General features: G+C 33.7%; 1 protein-coding gene and 2 long non-coding RNA genes across 3 annotated transcripts; all 3 read left to right on the forward strand.

Moving 5' to 3' along the window:
- The first annotated feature begins 5,814 nt into the window (after positions 1 to 5,814).
- On the forward strand, positions 5,815 to 6,347 carry LOC127876499 (uncharacterized). Its single transcript, XR_008047898.1, has 3 exons — positions 5,815 to 5,848; positions 5,998 to 6,021; positions 6,236 to 6,347. It is a non-coding gene; the product is annotated as an uncharacterized LOC127876499 (long non-coding RNA).
- Positions 6,346 to 6,934, forward strand: LOC127876496 (uncharacterized). The gene is made up of 3 exons (XR_008047895.1): positions 6,346 to 6,374; positions 6,623 to 6,737; positions 6,888 to 6,934. It is a non-coding gene; the product is annotated as an uncharacterized LOC127876496 (long non-coding RNA).
- Positions 6,935 to 16,978: 10,044 nt separating this feature from the next.
- Positions 16,979 to 19,955, forward strand: LOC127878778 (von Willebrand factor D and EGF domain-containing protein-like). The gene is made up of 4 exons (XM_052425307.1): positions 16,979 to 17,043; positions 18,750 to 18,813; positions 18,915 to 19,100; positions 19,761 to 19,955. Exons 1-4 carry the CDS (start codon positions 17,024 to 17,026, stop codon positions 19,953 to 19,955), a joined length of 465 nt encoding a protein of 154 aa, XP_052281267.1. The 5' UTR covers positions 16,979 to 17,023.
- Positions 19,956 to 20,121: the final 166 nt, after the last annotated feature.

Consider the following 20,121-nt stretch of genomic DNA (forward strand, 5'->3'; position numbering starts at 1 on the left):
CAGGTTTATCTATTTTAGTTTCACCTCAATCAACATCCTTTAAACTGCATTGATCTTGCATTAACATAATAATAATAAGATAATTTCAGAAAATAAATTATTACTATGACCCTCACACAATATGTTGTACTGATACATTCAACTGCAATTATGATGATTTTTTTAAATGTCTACCAAAGCAAAAAGAAAGGAAAGCCAAGCATTGGCTTACAAGACTTGTCGAACATATACACATTGTACTAGTATAATTCTATAATATACACTATCTACATCACCACCTTTACTGTCACCTAACCCGTAGGCTTTCACCTTTGGGGCACTAAAGATCACTGCCATCCCCATTCCTCTCGTCTTTCAGAAAGTCTCACGGCTTCGTTTAGCCTCAACTCTGTCTTTTCTGAGATGTTATCTTTCCGTCGTTTCCTTTATCTCCTCTCTTCCTTCCTCCCTATACTGCGCCTTACAGCGCTATATTGGTAGGCCCCGATGATCTAGAGAAATGCCCATACCATTAAGGTTTCCTTCTTTTGCTTCAGTATATCTTTGAGGGATCCGTTGGCTTTCTTGACTATGTTTCGGACCTCTACGTTAGTGATTCGGTCTGTGTAGGAAATGCCGAGGATTCTTCGTAAGCATCTCATTTTCACGGCCTGTATCTTTCTCTCCAAGTCAAGTGTTAGTGTCCATGACACGAAGGTATACACTATATGGACATGGCGAGGGCGCGCATCATTCTGATCTTTGAGCTGAGGGTTATGCTTCTTTCCTTCAAGATGGTATTGAGTTTTGTGAGCGTTGTTGTTGATTGTTGTTGATTGTGGCGAGTATTTCAGGCTTGGATCCTGCATCTGTGACAATTGCGCTCAGTGCTGATGCCGTGTTTTTGGTAATCAGTTTTGTCTACTCTGCACTTCTCTGCGTTCTTTAACTCCTTTTCAATTCAGGCCATCCCATCTAGGTCATAGGCGAAACGTATGTTTGTAATTGTTCTGCCGTCAATGCTAACTGTCTCCTGGTGGTCTTCCAGGGCGACAGTCATGCTTTTCTCCAAGAAGATGTTGAAGAGGGTGGGAGACAGCAAACAGCCTTGTCTCACTCTGAATTTTGTTTTAAACAAGTCCTCTATGATGCTGTTAATGTTGACAGCATTGGTGACATTGTAAAAGAAGTGCTCGATTACTCAGATTGGCGTTGATATTCTACAGCCTCATGGGAGCCCACAATGATGCATGCCATACCCTGTCAAATGCCTTCTTAAATTCAATGAAGACGTGGTAGAGGTTCTGTTGGGGTTTTTATTTACCTCTCGCACAGAACTCTGATGTTGAAGACCTGCTCTGTTGTATTGCGGCCTTGTCTATAATCTGACTGCCCTTCAGCGATGATCTCTACGCTGACGGCTTCAATATGTACAGCAAAATCATTATCATGACTTTGCTCACGTGACTGCTGAGGCTGATAGCTCTATAATTCTGGAATAGCTGTAATTGGCCTTTCTTGTGGAGGGTGATGATGAGGGATTGCGTCAACGGTGCGAACCATTACCTGTATGCAAGATCAGATAGAAGTAATGCGCTGGCCTTATCGCCCCCTGCTTGCACCAGCTCTCCTGGAATGCTGTCCACTCCTGCTGACTTCCCTGTATTCAGCGATATCTGCTGCTTTCACTTCTTCACAACGGGTGGGATGGTCGTCATTGTTGGTTTCAGCAGGGATATTCGGGACTTCTGGGTCTCGTGTGGTTCTGTAGTTGTACAGCTCTGAGCAGTATTCTGTCCATTTTATTTATAAATTTTCCATCTGTGTCCTTGATTGTGGTTGTTCGCCCTTGCTGTATGCTAGTCAGATCGTTTACCAGCTGGTATGCTTTATTGCTGCTGTTTTTCTTCATCGGTGTCCTTGCACTGATCGTCAGTCCAGTTTCCCTTTGCCATGCGTTTGAATTATTCATTTAATGCTATGAACTGCTCGGCACATTCTGTGTCGTTCTTCTTCTTTAAGGCTCTACGTTTGTCGCACAGTTCAAGTACATCGGCTGTTCAACATCGCCTATAGACTGGGCGATACTTTGCTGTTTCAATTACTGCTGTATTGAAGTTGGCATTCAACGTGTCTATGTCTCTGTCGGTAGGTTCTAGAATGTTGAGAGCTGAACATTGTCCTCCTATTATTGCTTGGAAGGCTTTTGCAACTTTCGGGTCTCTGAGCCTTTTGAGGTTGAATTCGATTATTGTGTGTCCGATTGTCTTGATTGTCTTCAGGTGAAGCCAGAAGGTAACTCGAACGAGCTAGAGGTCGGCCACCTCCCTGGAAAGCTCCATGTCTGGGCTGTTTTTACACTGCGGGGAAGCGCCTTTGAACCATTATGTAGTCTATTTGATTATGGCGTTCTCCATTGTGGGTGCTAAATAGTATTTCCTTGCAGTAGGCATTTTGCAGTATTGCCCACATGTGCCTATCTATTTGTTCCAGGCAACCTCTCCTATATAGGATCTATACCATATTGTTGTTTATTCAATCGCCCTATTATATCAGTCACACATATCTTTAATAAATCATCTTGGTGTTATAATGAAAATAATAACGCTGATCTTCAAATACCACTTCGATTAAGAAATAATATTTTTCTTTAGAATAGAAAAATACGCGATGATCAATAAATAAATACGTTTTCAGCTCACACTTTAACCGCTTTGTTTTAATATGCTTTTTTCCGTAACGAACAGAGAGTTAATACCCGACAACATATTATGCAACATATGGGGTGTCTTTACGATTTTCTTGATGAACCGGAATGTATGAATAGTCATTAACAACTACATTAAACTCTACAGAATTTACGATCGCAGTAAATCGTTAATATTGATGAAACGGTTCCCAAGGTTTTTAACTTACGACTGGAAAAAAAAGATTTATCTCTTTCATCTTGCAGATAAGAATACCTATACCAGTTAAACACGTATACTAATTTGGTCTAGATGTGTTGACCTTGTTCTTATTCACATTTTGAATTCAGAAGTTGTCAACTTATACACCATAGTAAACACGTAGTTTTACCATTAAAATAGCTCCGTAAGTGATACAGCCCATAACATTTAGTGTAATAAATAATGCTTTTATTAAGCCAAATGCCTCCACTCCACTTTGTTACGTTATTTTATCTAAGATTGTTTGTTGTTACTTTGTTTTAATGCACATTTTCTATATGTACGATTTATTTGTTTTGTCACTCTTCAAAACAAAATACTTTACAAGTTACGATGTTTAAACACTGTCAACAATTTTGTCGTGCTTGATAGCTTTTATATTTGTTTTATTTACAAGCTACCATAATATAAACGTGTGAGCACAGCCGATCGGTTGAGTGCAAAAAACGTAAGTAATTGACGCACTATGTTTGTGTTATAATACCATTTACAAATAACTCAAATTAATTACGTGTTCTGGTGTGACAGGTTATTGGACAACGACGCAATTGATCCCCATGAAAAACATAAGACTACCATAACACGTTAAACTATATTTTAGTCGTGCTATATTTGTAACTTTTGGTGTTTGATATATTTATCATATATGTATGCATTTACTCTCTTTAGTTTCACATTGTTTGGCATTTGATCACTTGCCATAAATAAAGAACTGCAATGATAAAAATCTCACGTTATTTCAACTGTAGTGTCACTTATTTATTAAAAGCATAATCATTTCTGGTTTTAACTAACTAGTATTTTACTTCGAAAAACATTGAACTCATTGAATCTGTCTAACGTGTTTTGCCATTTATATTTAATTGGTCGAAATTACGCTTGATAATCGTAAAGGTTAAAACATCAACATTTGAAATTGTATGGGTATGTAATTATTTTGTGTAAGCAAAAAATTCCCAAATCGGTTAGGCGAGTTAAATAAATAACAAAGTGAAACTCCAGCCTGTTGCGCTATTTTGAAATAATATCTACGGCCGAACTACTTGTACAGTAACTATAACAATTATCGGTACTAACTAAGATTTACATGTACAAAACCCCATGTGAAAATGTCCTTTGCAAATAATACTTGTATCTTACTAAGCGCGTGTTTTGATTACCTGTTGCTGTATATTACTGCATTTGTATATTTGTTTTGCATTTTATAGGAGCTTGGATTATATAATGTGTAAGAAGTTTTGACGAGTATATATTTTAATCATTAACGAGGCAAGATTTAACGGAAACATGGCTTTGTGAAGCATGGTGGTGCATTGAAAAAACAAAAAGAAAGGATTAGAAAAGATAGCTGACACAAATGCTGTTTGTCAAATCATGTGTTTAACCAGTGTGTATCGATATAATAGAGAATTATGAAATTTGTAGATTGAAACTGAATCAATAATTCGAGGTTGACAACAAAATAATACTTCACAATTCAAAACCAAGCAGTTATCAAAAATCCCAGTCCATGTTCGATTTCGACCACATAATGGCAGCACTGAAAGCTTGAGCTCAAATTCTAGTTGTAAAAGAAGACATATACATAAGCAATCACAATTAACGGAACTCTTGGAGGAGAAGATGTCCAGAAATAAAACCCAGATGTCAGTTTGGACATTTGTAGTGATTATCGTGTGTTGGAGAAATGTTATCGGTACGTACTTTTGTAGGTAGTGTGCTATATGAACAAACACTATTTGTAATTAGGGTATAATTGTAAACGTAGTTTCATACATTGAACAATTTACAACATATTGATAATGGACAGTTTGTTGCAATGCTCTTTTTATGTGATTTTCGGAGAAAACGGAAGCACACACATGAAACATGTGTTCCATTTAATTATTATTTCAGTATGATAACAAACGATTTTGATACTTTCACTTTGTTACTAACAAATAGTATAATTGTCCTTCTTTTTTATCAAGTAAATGAATATTTAATGTTAATGCATTTTTCATGTTGACACTCAATATGCGACGTCATATCGTATAAAAGTAGATAAAACTCATTCTATTTATAGAAAAGTTTTATTTCTTTTCATAAGCTACATATTAAAATGAGAAGTAGTGTATATGTATTTCACTGTTTCATTATCCTACTGTCGAGTCTATCGTTTAAGATAAACCTATATAAAGGCGATGTAAAAAATGGTTTCCGTTGTTTTCCCCACATTCTATAAGAACTGCATATTTTAGGATGCAACAACACGATTGCACTCCATAGCATGATGGGTAGATCAAGGGTGGACAAAAACGTAACACGGTGGATATCTGATTTTTATCTTTCGTCGGATTGGTACAACGTAAGTTTCAATGGACTTCAATACCACATGCCTGGGTCAGATCATGTACCAGACCTCTTTGCCTGTGGCACAGTTGAACCAATCTACCTGCATGGTAGGTATATCGCATGTGTTTTTTTTTATACATTTATAACTTTAAAGATGGCTTTTCATAAATCAATAAAGTATAACTACATTCAAGAATTGTTCGCAAATTCAACAAGATAATAAGATAATTCGAAAAATACTATCATACAACAATGGTAGGAAAGAAAACAGAAAACTGAAACAAAAAAGAACGAAAACAAAATCAATTATTAATCACTCATCTATTTTATAAATAACATTTCTCGATTTGTAAACTAAGTATTAGCTTGTATATAATGCGATCAATCGATAATGCAATAATTTATGTTAGCCAACACAACTGACTTCGACAACTTGGATCAAAACGGAACTGAAACAAGTATACAAGTGTGCGTACGGACTCATCATTCAATATGTGAACAGGGCCAGAACATAAAGGTCCGCAAATGTGGTACTGGAATCCAGTACTATCTTGAACCCACAAAAGCATATGAAGCATATTGCTTTGGTAATTATTTAAGTAGCTCAGTACAAGTGTATGCCTGTAAATGTTTTATTAAATAAGTTACACATTTGCATCGTTCATATTAAATTTTCAGAATTGCGTGATATAAGTACCGTTCTTGAGCTTTTTAATAATCTTGTGTGTTTTTTCAGATCCGCCATATTTACAAGGAAAAGGTAAATTATATCCTTTAAAAATGTGTATGTTGTGTTAAATATCGCATTTTACTGGATATTTTAACGTGAACAATTCCAATAGACATTATTTTCTTGTAGAGTTACGTAAGTCATAAGTGTGTAGCATGTTTTCTTTATTTGTTTTATTATAAATAAATTCAGGAATAACTGTCGTTAATTTGACATCAATATATGCCATGTCATGATTTCACAGATATTATACCAGCACCTGAGGACGGTGACTTAGGCGTGATAACTGTGAAACCGTCCTTGGATTTTAACGGCACAACACCGTATTCTGTTTTCATTTGCAACTTTACGACAAAGCCCCATATGTACTACACGATTACATGGTAAGCCTATTATCATGCGAGTATGATGTAAAACTATGTGTGGCAGAAATTGTTTTCATTTTGTTTGTTTATTGTAAAATGCCCTTTATTAATAAGTTTTGTTCACTAATTTCTTTTTTCCTAAGAAGTCTCTCACATTGCAAAGATACCATGTTAAACACGCTCATGTAATAATGTTAATCATGTTCGTAATTAAAATATTTTACCATCTTATATGGCTTACACGCAAAATAAATTTTGGTTTACAGGATAATTAAACAAGACAAAACTGTTACAATACGACAAAAGGCAATTGCAGGCAATGCCACATTCCGTCTAACAGAATCGGATTTGAAAGACAACAAAATAATCATGGGTTTTAATGTATTTATTTTTATTATTTTCTGTAATATAATTAACATTAAAATATTTTGTGTTGATGTTGGTTACACGTTTTAATAAAAATTTAAACTGTTCATATTATTAAACGATGTTGGATCTTGGATACCTACTCGTCATATGTTTGTTTTTTAGATTATTTGTGGCGTACAGGTATCAGCAGCTCCAAATGGCCAGAACACACCCATGAACAACAGTGAGGAATATTTTGCCGGAATAAAGGTTGGTTACAGCATTCGCATTGTTATAAGAGCGTTTCACTTTGTCCCTGTATGAAATTGAATGTTCTTCATGACATTATTAACGATTGTACGCCCGTTACGTATAACCTACATGTACATTGAATATCTTTTCATTATGTCGTATAATCTAATGTAGTGGAAGTAATCGATTGATGGTGTAATTAAAACTAATCATTAAGTGAAAGTGTAAGCAATACATGCACTGTGCATTCCTTTGTCACATAATCATTTGTATTAAATAATTTAAACATATTTCATTCGTCTTCCAACTGTTGAAAGAAATAGTAGAGCTTTACCCCATCCGTCTTGCGAATTGGTTTGTATAAAATAAACTAGCAGTGGATCGCTCCCTAACATGGTTTGTTCCGAGACGTCTATGTGTTACTCTGTATAGTAGCACACTTATTTATTCTTTAACTGTGGGCTTTTTAGTTACTGTGTCATAGATTTTAATATTTACTTAGACAAATATAATATTGGTAATAGTTTAAAATTAGAATCTGCGTAGAGAACATGTTAAATGAAAGTTTTCTACCCACGAGAATAGAACCCGGGTATTCTATGAGCAAACACGAATTCGTTACCACTGCACCTATAAGGCATTTGCAATTAAGCTTGGATTAAAACGAGCAATAGTATCAATTAAGGTCGGAATGATTGTTTTACATTTTCATAGTAAGGAGTCAGTGTTATTTTGCTAGTTTTTTCGCAGACAAATTTTTCAAATACCTGTCATTTTTTAAATGTCATATTGTTACACATTGAACAAGTCCCTTTACAATATACGAAATAAGTAATCATAACAAATCAATCCAAATTAGAAAACTTAATTATTTTATTGTTAATTAATCACGAATATATGCAATCATATGTCATAAAAACATGTTATATATGAAAAGTTCGAACTCGTTGACCTCTGTGCAGTTCTTCAGATCAATGGAAATCCAAAACATGAACGAATGTGACATTCGAAAAGTTAACTTAAACGTCTGATGATAATTAAGTGGTTCGTTTGTTTAAAAGTTCAAATGATAATACAGCTAGAAGCATTTTCTATTCAACATCTTATTCGGAAATCTATGGGATTATAGGTTATTATTTGATGCAAACCGTAATAACAAGAAACATTATTGTTTTCGAAATATTCATGACTGGTCAGCTTGTTTTTTTTAATGTATCCCATTAGTAGTGTTTGTGTGTTTATTTAGAAGTGCATGGTGTTATTTAGCGCTTGATGTTGCATTATGTGAGGACCCGGAGTCTGTCCCAGCACTCGTACCTAATTTCCATATTGGGACGAACTTCGAATTTTATCTGCAATTTCCAGTTATTTAACTCGAATATCAGTTGTTTTCCAAAACACATCTGCTGCAAATGGGTTCGAAGGGTTAATACAACAATTGTACATCTAAACGACCAAATTTTACAACACAATGACAATAATGTTTAACGATGCAAATCCAGTGCAAATGTATCGCACTAGCACTTGAACAATAATTTTACAATGTAAAGGTTAATATTTTTTTTCACTAAATCTTATATAGTTATGCGTTAAATTCCAAAGAATCACATGTTAACAAAATATGAATTTTCACTCGTACTAGTGTAAATTAATAGAAGTGAAAAGGATATCTTTATTGATGTGATTTTTTGGAATGTTTCGCATACACATGTTTGATTTAGGACAAATACAAGCTTTAACTTGTCAAGTTATTACTCACGTGCCTGTGATGCATCGACACTGTTGACTTTGTTTTCAAAATTCGCGTTGTTTGTTACAATTACTCAATATATTTCTCAAATACCACTTCATTCACTTCTGATATATACGAATCGCACATAAAATACCATGTTTTTTTTCTTATTGATCGCGAATAAACACAACAAGACTAATATAGTTTTCAATACATTTTGTGTATTTGGTAAAGCATCTGAACAGTCTACTGTCTGCACTTACCATGACAAACATCAAAATGATATGATAATTCATCAAATACATAGTATCAAAATTAATGTTATGTACATGAAAATCATTTCATTCATACACATATAGAATATCTTTAAATTTTCTTTTTCATCTCTAAGTTAACCATAACTTCTTTAGTAAATAAGTACAAAAATATATAAACTCAAAATTTAACTACGTCTATACAGTTCGACTGTCCAAATCGGAATGCGCACAATAGCTTTATTAGCCTGCAATGTTCTAAATGCTTCACATGTGCTTGATTATATTATATGTGTTAAATACTCTTAATCATATTTCCTTAGTCATATTTGTACTGCTCTATGTCTATTTGGAATGTCCGGCTTTAAGAATGTGCTATCCTTGCTTAACGTGCATACATTTAATTATATGTATACTCTGTCGTGTGAGGAAGCTGCTGCTCAGTTCTTCACAAACCTAATTTAAGGAGACATTCGATTTCTTACAACATTTTTTACTTGTCGCACTGCGGTGTCAATATTCGTCTTTCAGTGTTTTACTCTCTTTCTTTTAAGGCAGTTTTTAGACATATAGTCAATATCAGCAGCTACTGCACAAGTTTTAACTCTGTAATATTTGTATAATGTTTGTATGCTAGCTTTTATATGTTCATTGTGTCTATATCATACCTAGTACCTTTCCGCTTAGATGTACTACACTAGCATTATAATAACATATATATAACATTATATGTGATGATATATGCATTATTTAGTTTGTTTGTCTTAACATTATCTTTACAATGATCTTAACCTTCTTTATGTTTTTGAATTTATATGTACTTGTAAGTCGGTTTAAAAAGCTCATTAGAGCTTATGTTACTTGTTTGTGTATTCGACTTTGTAAATAAAATGTACTTGACTTGACTGAAACACGCCAAACTCACTCGATTTCCTAGTGCACACTTTCAGTGTTCCCAAGCATTCATTAGATTGTATTATGGGAAAATAATTGTCTTCTAATTCGTAAACTCAAACGATGAAAATTATATAACACTTAGTATCGACAAAATATAAAAATTTTGGTGTATGAAGTGTTTTCTATTAATTTATTGTTTATAACTGAAATAAACCAAACACGATATACAACTGTATATATTTTGAAATTCTCGCATATAAAACAATATGTTGTATGACTGGTGTGGTATTTGAACATTAATTAAATGGGCAGCACTGCCTTTAGTTAGTGTAGTAGATCTGTGAATTAATGTAAAGATCAATTTATAAAACTTTAATATCCGGCGCGTAATGATACAGATGGACAGGATATCACGAGAGACGGATATCAAGTTTTAAGGTGATTATCACACCAACGTTTAAAATACTATCAGTATGATACGATATTTACGTTTTGCTACATGTTACAGATGGTTATCATTTAAAACGGATGAGTTTTTTTAGCGAGTTATAGGTTATTTAATTTATTGTATTACTTCACGAATACATCCAGACTAAAACTAATATTGATGGATTATGATATATATTTTGTAGATTCTCACTCCTGCTATAAAAATCCCAAAAGGCGGATCGGGTACAATAGTGTTTCAGTTTACAGTTCCCGTCGGATGCAAATACAGCATAGAAAACCTGTGTTATCTAAACGTACACATGCGAAATCCTATCGGTTGTTCCAGTGGCGTTGCTATGCAGAAATGTGGACTGGACAATATTACTGTAAGTTTTTGTATTTTAAACAATGTTTAGTTAAGTATTTATAGTTATTTGATCGAAAAATGACGGATATCTCATTATAATTAATCGCAGAATTGTCAAAATGTAAAAGTCTTAAGAAGGAGGATGCTAAATGTTTTGATAGTACAGTGTGCGGTACTCTAACAAACTGGAAAACATTCGTTATTCCATAAAAAAAAGTATGGTGATTATAGCTAAAACCAGTATAGAGATGATTATTTTTTTTGACATTCTCCTATAATATTTTGTCTTAAAGGGGCCTTTTCACAGATTTTGGCATTTTTTAACTTATTCATTAAATGCTTTATATCGATAAATGTCAATATTGGATCGTAAAAGCTCCAGTAAAAAATCAAGAATAAAATTAAAAAAAGGAAAAGAACATTGCCCGGACCAGGTTTCGAACCAGTGACCCCTGGAGTCCTGCCAGAGTCCTGAAGTAAAAACGCTTTAGCCTACTGAGCTATTCCGTCGAGTACATATACTGGAAGTATTTTATACCTTATATAAGCAATCTTCGTAGTTTCACAAAATTTAACGACAAAAACAGAACTCTCCAAATTATTCAATCGTTTCGCGTTGCAACGCTTTATAATTTTTAGGTTTTAAAATCGTCATAAGATGCATTTAATGGCTATATTAGACCATGGTAAATGTTCAGTATTACTGTTTCCTCACAAATATCATAACTAAAACGAAAATTTGCGAATCTGAAACAACTTTTTTCAATTTTGTCAATTTACCAAAGCGTGAAAAGATCCCTTTAAAATTGAGAAATGGTTCAAAATCATTGATGATAAATTATACATGTACACTTTTTGAAACTAATTTTAAGTTCAGGAAACCATTTATGTTTTTGGTATAACAATTTGGATGAAATTATGAATTTTATTGTTAAGATACACAATACAAAACACAAACGCAGATAACATAACATGAACAATTATTTTCACTACTGGAGCGTGTAATAGTCGGTATGCTGAAAATAATAAACCGAGACATATCGAAATAATGGTTTTGCCTTTTACACTGCTTTTGCAAATACTTTTTTAGGACTGTTTCTTATGGCGGAAACAGCATTAATAGAATCCTAAGACATAATGAAACTGAAAGTACAATTCCCATTTGACAATGACTGTCTTAAGAGAAGTGCTCTATCTCGTTTCAAAATGTGTGTTGAGTTGAATCAAAGGCATACACGTAATGCATTTCTCTTCGTGATTTCGATTTAGTCTTTATACTAATTGAGCATCACCCCAGAACATACCGGAACTACAAATTTAAATGTTAGTCTCTTATTCGTGGATCAATATAATTTAATAAATAGAAAACAGTTTTACAACCCTACAGTATCGTTTAGATTTTGCACCTTCAAGTGATGGACATAAATGAAAAGGCTTTATTAAATTAAATATGATTTAAATTCAAATTTATTAAGCTATACAAGGCTCAGTAATTTCTTTTTTTTTAAGTTTCTGAGTGATATAAGACCCGTTATGAAAAAGTAAGATAAAATCTAATAAAAGAAGCAAATTCGTTGAAATGATATCCGCGCCAAATAAATTATGTTTAAAGATGGTTGAAATTCCTTTGATGTTTGGTTAAATCCAAACAAACTAAAGCGTATTGAATGAAAAATTGTAACCTTTGACTTCAGTGTGTGAGCTTGATCCTAGAGACCTGAATCTTACCTGTGACACACAGCCAGAGTAAGGAGAACAAGTTAAGAAAGTAATTACAAAATCCCTTAAATAGTAGTCAACATTTTTAATAATTCATCAATTTTGTGATCTATGACTTAATCGTGTTAACTTGACCTTGCCTCTAGGATTATAGGTCATGCATGTGACTCAGCCCCAGATGATTTAGAACCTTTATGTTTGGTAAAATCCTAATAAAATATTGCTTCTTTTTATCGAACTTTATAACATTTGATATCGGTATAAAATCCAGTCGTTAATCACAGGTATAATATCCATATCACGCACAATTATTATTTGCAAATGTCTTTCGCTTTATAATACAAGTTAAATTGAAATATCTGTTTCATCCGCACACCCGTATTCTAAGATAAGGGTTAAAGATTTGATTAGAAAGTGTGTAATTTCACAAAGATATGTAGCTGCAACCAGTTCATTTATAAGTTGTATCTAAAAACAGAAGGCGCTTACTTTCTACACAAATATTTTGCTACAAAGGGCTGGTATACAACAACAATGCTTCCCTTATACAGACAGTGATACATTTTACAAACGAGGCAGTCTAAGCGATAGCATTATCCCCCGCCGAGATATGTGTTACCTTGAAGTAGTGGCATAGACTTTAAGACAGTGTGATTTATTCAGGACATCTGATAGTCTTTTGACTGATATTAACCTTCAATAAAAATATTTTATACAAATAAAGAATTTTCTGTTGACCTTTTAGGATGTCATGACCTTGAGATGGCGTGATTGACTCATGCATTGTGCACTATCGTTTCAATATTTTAATGTTTTAATAGTGTAAACAAGTTTCGTGTTAAACCATTCAAAGTTATAAGTGGATATTAAGCGGACACCAAAATGGAGGTTTAAACTTTGAACCGGTTTGACTTTGACATTTAGCTGGCGTTAATGACTCATACCTCCTCAAAAATCAAAATATTTAAGGCACGATTTACAAAACTCTCATACCTTCTACACATTTAAAAAATGAACTGAATAGTTTAATTAAAATGCGTCAAGGTATATGGTATACCTTGAATGAACATTGCTCAAAGTAATTAAGGCCTTGACATTAGAACAGCGTTTTCATTTTAGCGGAATTTTATGAAAAAATCCGTCCCAGAGATAGGAGATATCGACAAAACAAAACAATGAAACTCAAACATTTGACAATGAAGTACGACATTGACGTTGGTACATTTTTACTTCTTCTTCATGTCTTCCTTACATTAACTTAATGCTGTTTACATATATAGATAAAAGTTATACCAAATTCCGTGAAAGGGTGAAGGATATTTAGCCTAGAAATGAAAACGGATTATCAAACAGTTGACGTTGAAGTAAGTAAGACGTTTCCTCTAGGCCAGCGTGACTGAATCATGCTTTCTGCACATCGTCTCAATAAGCATATTATTTTATTGAAATTCATGACACTCGGTCAATGTAGGTAGGATATATGGGGCGTACACGACTTTTGGGGGCAAAACCTTTTACCTTTAATTATGACCTTGACCTTGATCGAGGATTTACCCATGCATTCTGCATATCGTCGCCATGCAATCCCCATTTGAGGCAAGTCTCACGACAATACTATAAAGGATGGATGGGATAAAGAGCAGAAACGTCAATAGAGGATCGAGCCGTCTGCCCTTTAAACACGACAATGACCTGAAGTCGACATAACTGACTCATACTTTCGGCAAATTGTATTAATGTTCTTAACATTTTTCAACTAACTGACTGTAACTTGGCTGTTGATAGAGGTATTACAAATAATTTTGGACACATTTTGAAGGTGTGTCAAAACTTGACGGCATAGATTTTTCACCAGATTTTCATGTATTATTGGCAAAACGACAAACATTCAAATGATTAATCATTTCAAAATATCCTTTTGATATATGAAAATATTATATGTACGCATATACATTCCAGGAATCGAACTATATGTGGCTCTGTGGAAATGTTATTTCTTGATTATTTGGTTTTCATGTGTAGGATAACACTTTGCCAAATTAAATAAATAAAGGAACCCAATCCAATCAGTAGATACTTCGATATTTCCATTTAAAAAAAAAACATTCATACAACGAAGGGATTTTTAAATTGTATTCTATCTAGAGGGTTCCATCCATGTCATCTTAGTACTTTTTATGAATAAAATGGCAATATATTGATACAGTTCCTACATTCACCTTACCTAAACACAAGGTACTTATGGCGATCGTTTGAGATTACCTATTATTTGTCCATCGTCAATATTTAGCTTGTGAATACGCAAAGACCCACGTGGATTGCAAAATGTTAATTACACTTGGTGAAAACATGTGTATCTGTCCTAATGATATCTCTATCGAGCGCGATACTGCGTCATATGAGGTCAAAAACAAGGTCATATTTAAGAAAAACATCTTTTATAATAATGCATTTGCATTTGTCCAGGTTCTTTGATAAAACAGTTACGGTAGGGAGCGGAGAAGTTTTCCTTATATTATTACTATCAAAACCACCTTTTTTGGCCGGCATATGACTGACAGATGGTTTATTATCGATAAGATCAAATTAGGATAACAGTTGAAACCTGAAATGATTGTGTTTCTTTTTATGTTTCTCTACAGATGTACGATAACAGATCCGTTAACAGTTGGGACAAAAATAAAAATTACTCGATGTCCATTAACAATATAGAGAAGTTTACCAGTGATCCGACCACGTTTACGTTACTTTTAATGCTGCCAGTCAGAACCGATCATGCTCTTTGGAGCGGCTACGAACTTTCTCCAATCACAGTAAGTAGTATCAAATTACTCGCATCGTCACACGTATATCTAGTATTACACTAAGATATTTAAAATTTAAGCCTCCGCTGAAAATTAATGGCCTTAAATATGTACGTTTAATTGCAATTTTAAATTACCCAAAGAGATACCAACATTAGCATCTGATTGTTGTTAATAAACATCAAGTGACAAATTGTATTTTCATTAAAGGATACATAAATTAAAAAAACGGACAGTATACACAATTTTTCCAACTAAAAAATGATATCATATTCCACACTCAGCCAAGCGTTAATAATCTAAAATGAATGAAAACACCTATATGAGAAAACATACGCTATTACGTAAACAATATCGATGTTGGGGGTCACAGCCTTGATGAATGTGTTTTTCTGATTTAACAAAAAACATGCAAGAGAGAAAGCACGATGCCTTGCATTAAATATTTTAACAGCTTTATCGAATAGTATTTTAGAAAATGTATGACATAACTGGATTTTTATTCAGCTCCCTAGGTTTCTATTTAAATATTGTCAAAAGCAATTGGAAACATATACATATCGGTAAGCTTTTGGTTACTTACTGAACCAACTATAGCTGACAAACCTAATATTGCTTTGATAGGGTTTGTATGCTTGATTTATCAAAATATAAAATAGTGGACTTCATTCAGTGTTTTAATAGAACACGTAGGAATCACTTGTTAACATGCATTGTTTATTAAGGGAGTAAAAAATTAGATTTAATTTCCTTTTATAAGGGCGCCCATCATAAGGAATGTATATAGTTTACAACTAGAACGTTACGATATGAGATGTTGCCGAGTTTAATCATGTGAATGACGTAATTTTACATCACCTCAGCGCCATTAGTTTCGGAAAAAAATGTTCTTTCAAAATAATGATTAACTACAACAACATCCCCCACAAGTTTACGGTTAAACTGATAGTCTGGAAGACTTCGCAAAATGAAATGGAATAATATTACGAGGACTACTAAGCATATACTTATTAAATATACTAATACAATTGAGCTTTGTTACCGAAATCCTTAAGTTTTCTCTATATGTTAAAGTGTTTTCCCATTTTCCAGTACTGACTTTATCTATACATGTGTTTAAATAATATGGTTGCGCAAGTAGCGTTCTCTCCATAGCGTTTAAAACTATGACCTCGTCCTGGGATCGGAATACTTCATAATCGAGTTCATTTACTTTCTGAGATGTGCTTGCGTGGTGAATCAAAATGTAGAGTACCTTGTTTTCATTTCTGCGTATATTTGTGCGTAGAATCATACTCACGTTAATTGTGATAAATTTTGTAAAATTAGTATGTGTAAGTTGGTGCATGGGAGGATTGTTTTTCGTTAAAAAACGTAGATACACGTCTTTGTTAGTTTCATCATGAATCCACAAGTATCAATTATGTTTCTTTGTTGTGCATTAAACCATTGACTAGTTTCCTTAAAATAATTAAGTTAGATTGTGTTATACATTTCAATATTTCGCGAATAAATCTCGGTGGCATTTATCGACCCAATGTTATGACCCCAATCGTATTCATTTTCTTTGTCTTTTTTGTGTGTTTTTGACAATTGGAACTCTTGCTATATATTAGGAGTTATCTGCTTTCACTTCGGTTATATTGAATTAATACCATCATGATACGGTTAATAAAATCAATCCACCATTTAATTGCATTACTTTTATTAAACTTTGAAGTAAAATTGAGTATAATAATTTATAAATATATAAGCACAATATTCGCCAGGAAAATACGATACATAACCACTAGGTCTGTTTTATTCAGGTAATTATTCAATCGCAAATCCCAACAGGAAAATGTCATAGCCGAGTTGATCCGCACATGATGACAGCTGATGGGCGGTAAAGGATGTATTTTTATTTATTTTATATACCATTGTGCATTTGTTAGTGCTGGAAGTGAAACATACAATAGAACACATCTGATACATGTGCAATGAAGTACAATGACCAGTTCTTTAGTAAATGCGGTATTTAACACATTCTTTGAAAATGTTTCTTTAATTTAATATTTATTTGTTTCGTTGTTTCTCTCAAATGAACTAAATTTTATGCGATATTTATATGCATCAAAACACGTATTGCCAAAATAATTTCACAAATGTTTGAGGGAAGGCAAATTAACAACATCCGCTGAATTCATTTAAGAACGATTTTAATGATTAAAGCTGATATTCAGAATGATATCGTTACTCACAGAAACAAATAACTGTTCTATTTAGCCCACTTAGAATGCCACTGCCCAAGTAATTGTATGTGATGTGCTTGGTTATCATTTCGTCCAATGGTAACGTAGAAATTCGTCAACATTTTACATGCATTGAAAATACCAACACTTTCTTCTGCAATCAAACAATCTGTATATTTCAATTGTTCTTAACAGCTCAAATGGTACATTGTGTAGCCTTAGACAGACACTATTGTTTAGCCGTTTTATTTGTTTTGTTCAGGAAACTATATGCTTGATTTGATATGCATTTGAGCGAGAAATAAGTACTAGATAATGAAATGTAAAGATATAATGTCTGTTTCCTACAATTTCCCTTTATAAACTAAATCCCCAATATATACTCCGTAGCAAAGGTTCATCCTCAAATATGTACTGGGGAAGTTTTTGTGTTTATTGCGTGTATGTGTATTGAGTCTCGTGCTGTGGTGATTTGCAGTACTATTTTGCAAATATTTCCTTATAATAAAAAAGTACCATGTTCATGCTATTTTATGCAACTATTTGCAAACGAATTAGCGTACACTATATTGTGTAACATAGCTAAAACTAAGTACAAAGAGAGGTATTAAACATGTGCATGTAATCTTGCTATTTCTTCGGACAATATTATTTAAAAATGTTGTTATCCCCACGCTTCGAAAAGCGTGGGGATTATGTGGTTATCTTCGCCGTCTGTCCGTCCGTCCTGGCCACTATCCCCTCCTACACTATTAGCACTATAGCCTTGAAACTTACACACATGGTAGCTATGAGCATATGTGCGACAGTACACTGTTTGGAATTTCGATCTGATCCCTGGGTCAAAAGTAATGAGGGTTGGCGTGGGGCCGGGTCAGAGATTTTCACTCATTTTACTAACAACATGCTTGCCGTCCGTCCTGGCCACTATCTCCTCCTACACTATTAGCACTAGAACCTTCAAACTTACGCACATGGTTGCTATGAGCATATGTGCGACAGTGCACTATTAGGAAATTTGATCTGACCCCTGGGTCAAACATGCGTCGTGGGGATACGCGTCGGCCGCGGCCGCGCCATTTCTAGTTAAATGTTCCATACAATTCATAAATCACTGTACCGTACTGGTGTTGTAAGACTGTTCTCGTTTTCACTAAAGAAATGATGAGGTGATATATGGTCGCATTATTTACACGACATTTATTAATAACGAAGAATTTAATCTGGAACCAGTTATAGGATATTGTGTCTGACCAATCTGATGTTCGAGAATTCTCGTTAATAGCTTACAAGCAAACAGTCGTAGATCCGATCTTTGTCATGTAATTGTATATTAATGAAAACTTTTTTTACTTTGCAGTCCTTTCGAAAATCAAAATAAAGACATATGCCTTCTATACAGACATAAGAGGTACAACATCAAGGTAAGCAAATAAAGAAAACCCTAATATTATCCGTTGATTATATACAAAAGTGAGTTTTGCGTCTCATTAATGTATAAATTATGATCTATTAATGTTCCCAGGTAGAAGAAAAATATGGCCTTTGTAACAACAATCTGGCACGATGTACATGTGGGCTGCGAATCCAGGCCGGAAGAAACGTATTTGCCATTGATGGGTGTTCTCGAAAGGCTTGGCTGATTGACTATGTACAATGCGAAGGTATAAACACTTTGCGGGTCAATGCGAAGACTAGCTCAGTTTGGGAGGTATGTCGTATTTGTTTTTGACTCTGATAGAGTTGAAATCAAAATGAAAATAACTTAGCAAGTTTCTTGTGCTTCATAAATACCATTTATTCTTCACATTAGCATTTGATGCCTATGTGTAGCTTATGTTTAAGTTTAAAAATGAGGCAGATTATATTAAAATGATAAATGTCAAAGTAATTCCTTCCACGATACGTACATTTCAACTTCTTTAATACGGCATTAAGCTTGTGTAGCATGAGGTTGTCTTGGTTATACTGGTGGTTTTTGTTTATATACACACGTTCTAATAATCTATAAATTCTGCATCGATTCTTAATAAAGAAACATCATAAGGTTAATGTTAAACGTCCAAATCACATGAATATTCTTATAGAGAATATATTCATATTCTTATTAATTTAAACTTACAAAAAATGTATTTACATTTGTGCGTTTTGTGATTTATTCTTGGATAATTGTGATGTTCGGCATCCCTTGAAATTTGTTAAGCAGTGACCTCATTTTTAATCAATTTTATGTGTTTTTATTTGTTATTTATGAAGTTTGCATTTGTATTTTATTATGAATATATAAACAGATTGAAATTAACTTTTTCATTTTAGTGCACGTTGTAAAAACAATATTCGTTTGCTCAAGTTGTTTTCGTTTTTTGGTTAGATAATAACCCCAATCGGAACGACAATTGAGGTGATGATTAATCCATATTCAGAAACTTACCGCTGGTTCATGAATGTTCAGCTGTTCATGTCTCCTAGAGACTTCAATGCTACTGACGGTTTATGCGGGGACTACGACGGGAACTCTAACAACGATTTTGGCAACGCAGAACTGCACAAAAACAACCATTGGTAAGTACCTTTTGATTGACCTACGCTGTCACCCGTATTAGTCAAACACACACTATTAATACTAAATTGTCATAATTTCATATTCGGATTCAGCACTGTTTTTATGTTGTTAACAATGCACATTACATTCGGATTTTATTAAAAGAAGTCATTCTAGTTCCCTTAATCGA

The sequence above is a fragment of the Dreissena polymorpha genome, chromosome 4 (assembly GCF_020536995.1).
Source record: "Dreissena polymorpha isolate Duluth1 chromosome 4, UMN_Dpol_1.0, whole genome shotgun sequence".
NCBI classification, from domain to species: Eukaryota; Metazoa; Mollusca; class Bivalvia; order Myida; family Dreissenidae; genus Dreissena; species Dreissena polymorpha.

Excerpts from the sequence above, each read along its gene's own strand:
- LOC127878778 (XM_052425307.1), top strand. The coding sequence starts at position 17,024 with ATGATGACAGCTGATGGGCG. Across the intron at positions 18,814-18,914 it reads ATAAGAGGTACAACATCAAG|GTAGAAGAAAAATATGGCCT; the intron begins GTAAGCAAATAA and ends TAATGTTCCCAG. Across the intron at positions 19,101-19,760 it reads AGACTAGCTCAGTTTGGGAG|ATAATAACCCCAATCGGAAC; the intron begins GTATGTCGTATT and ends TTTTTTGGTTAG.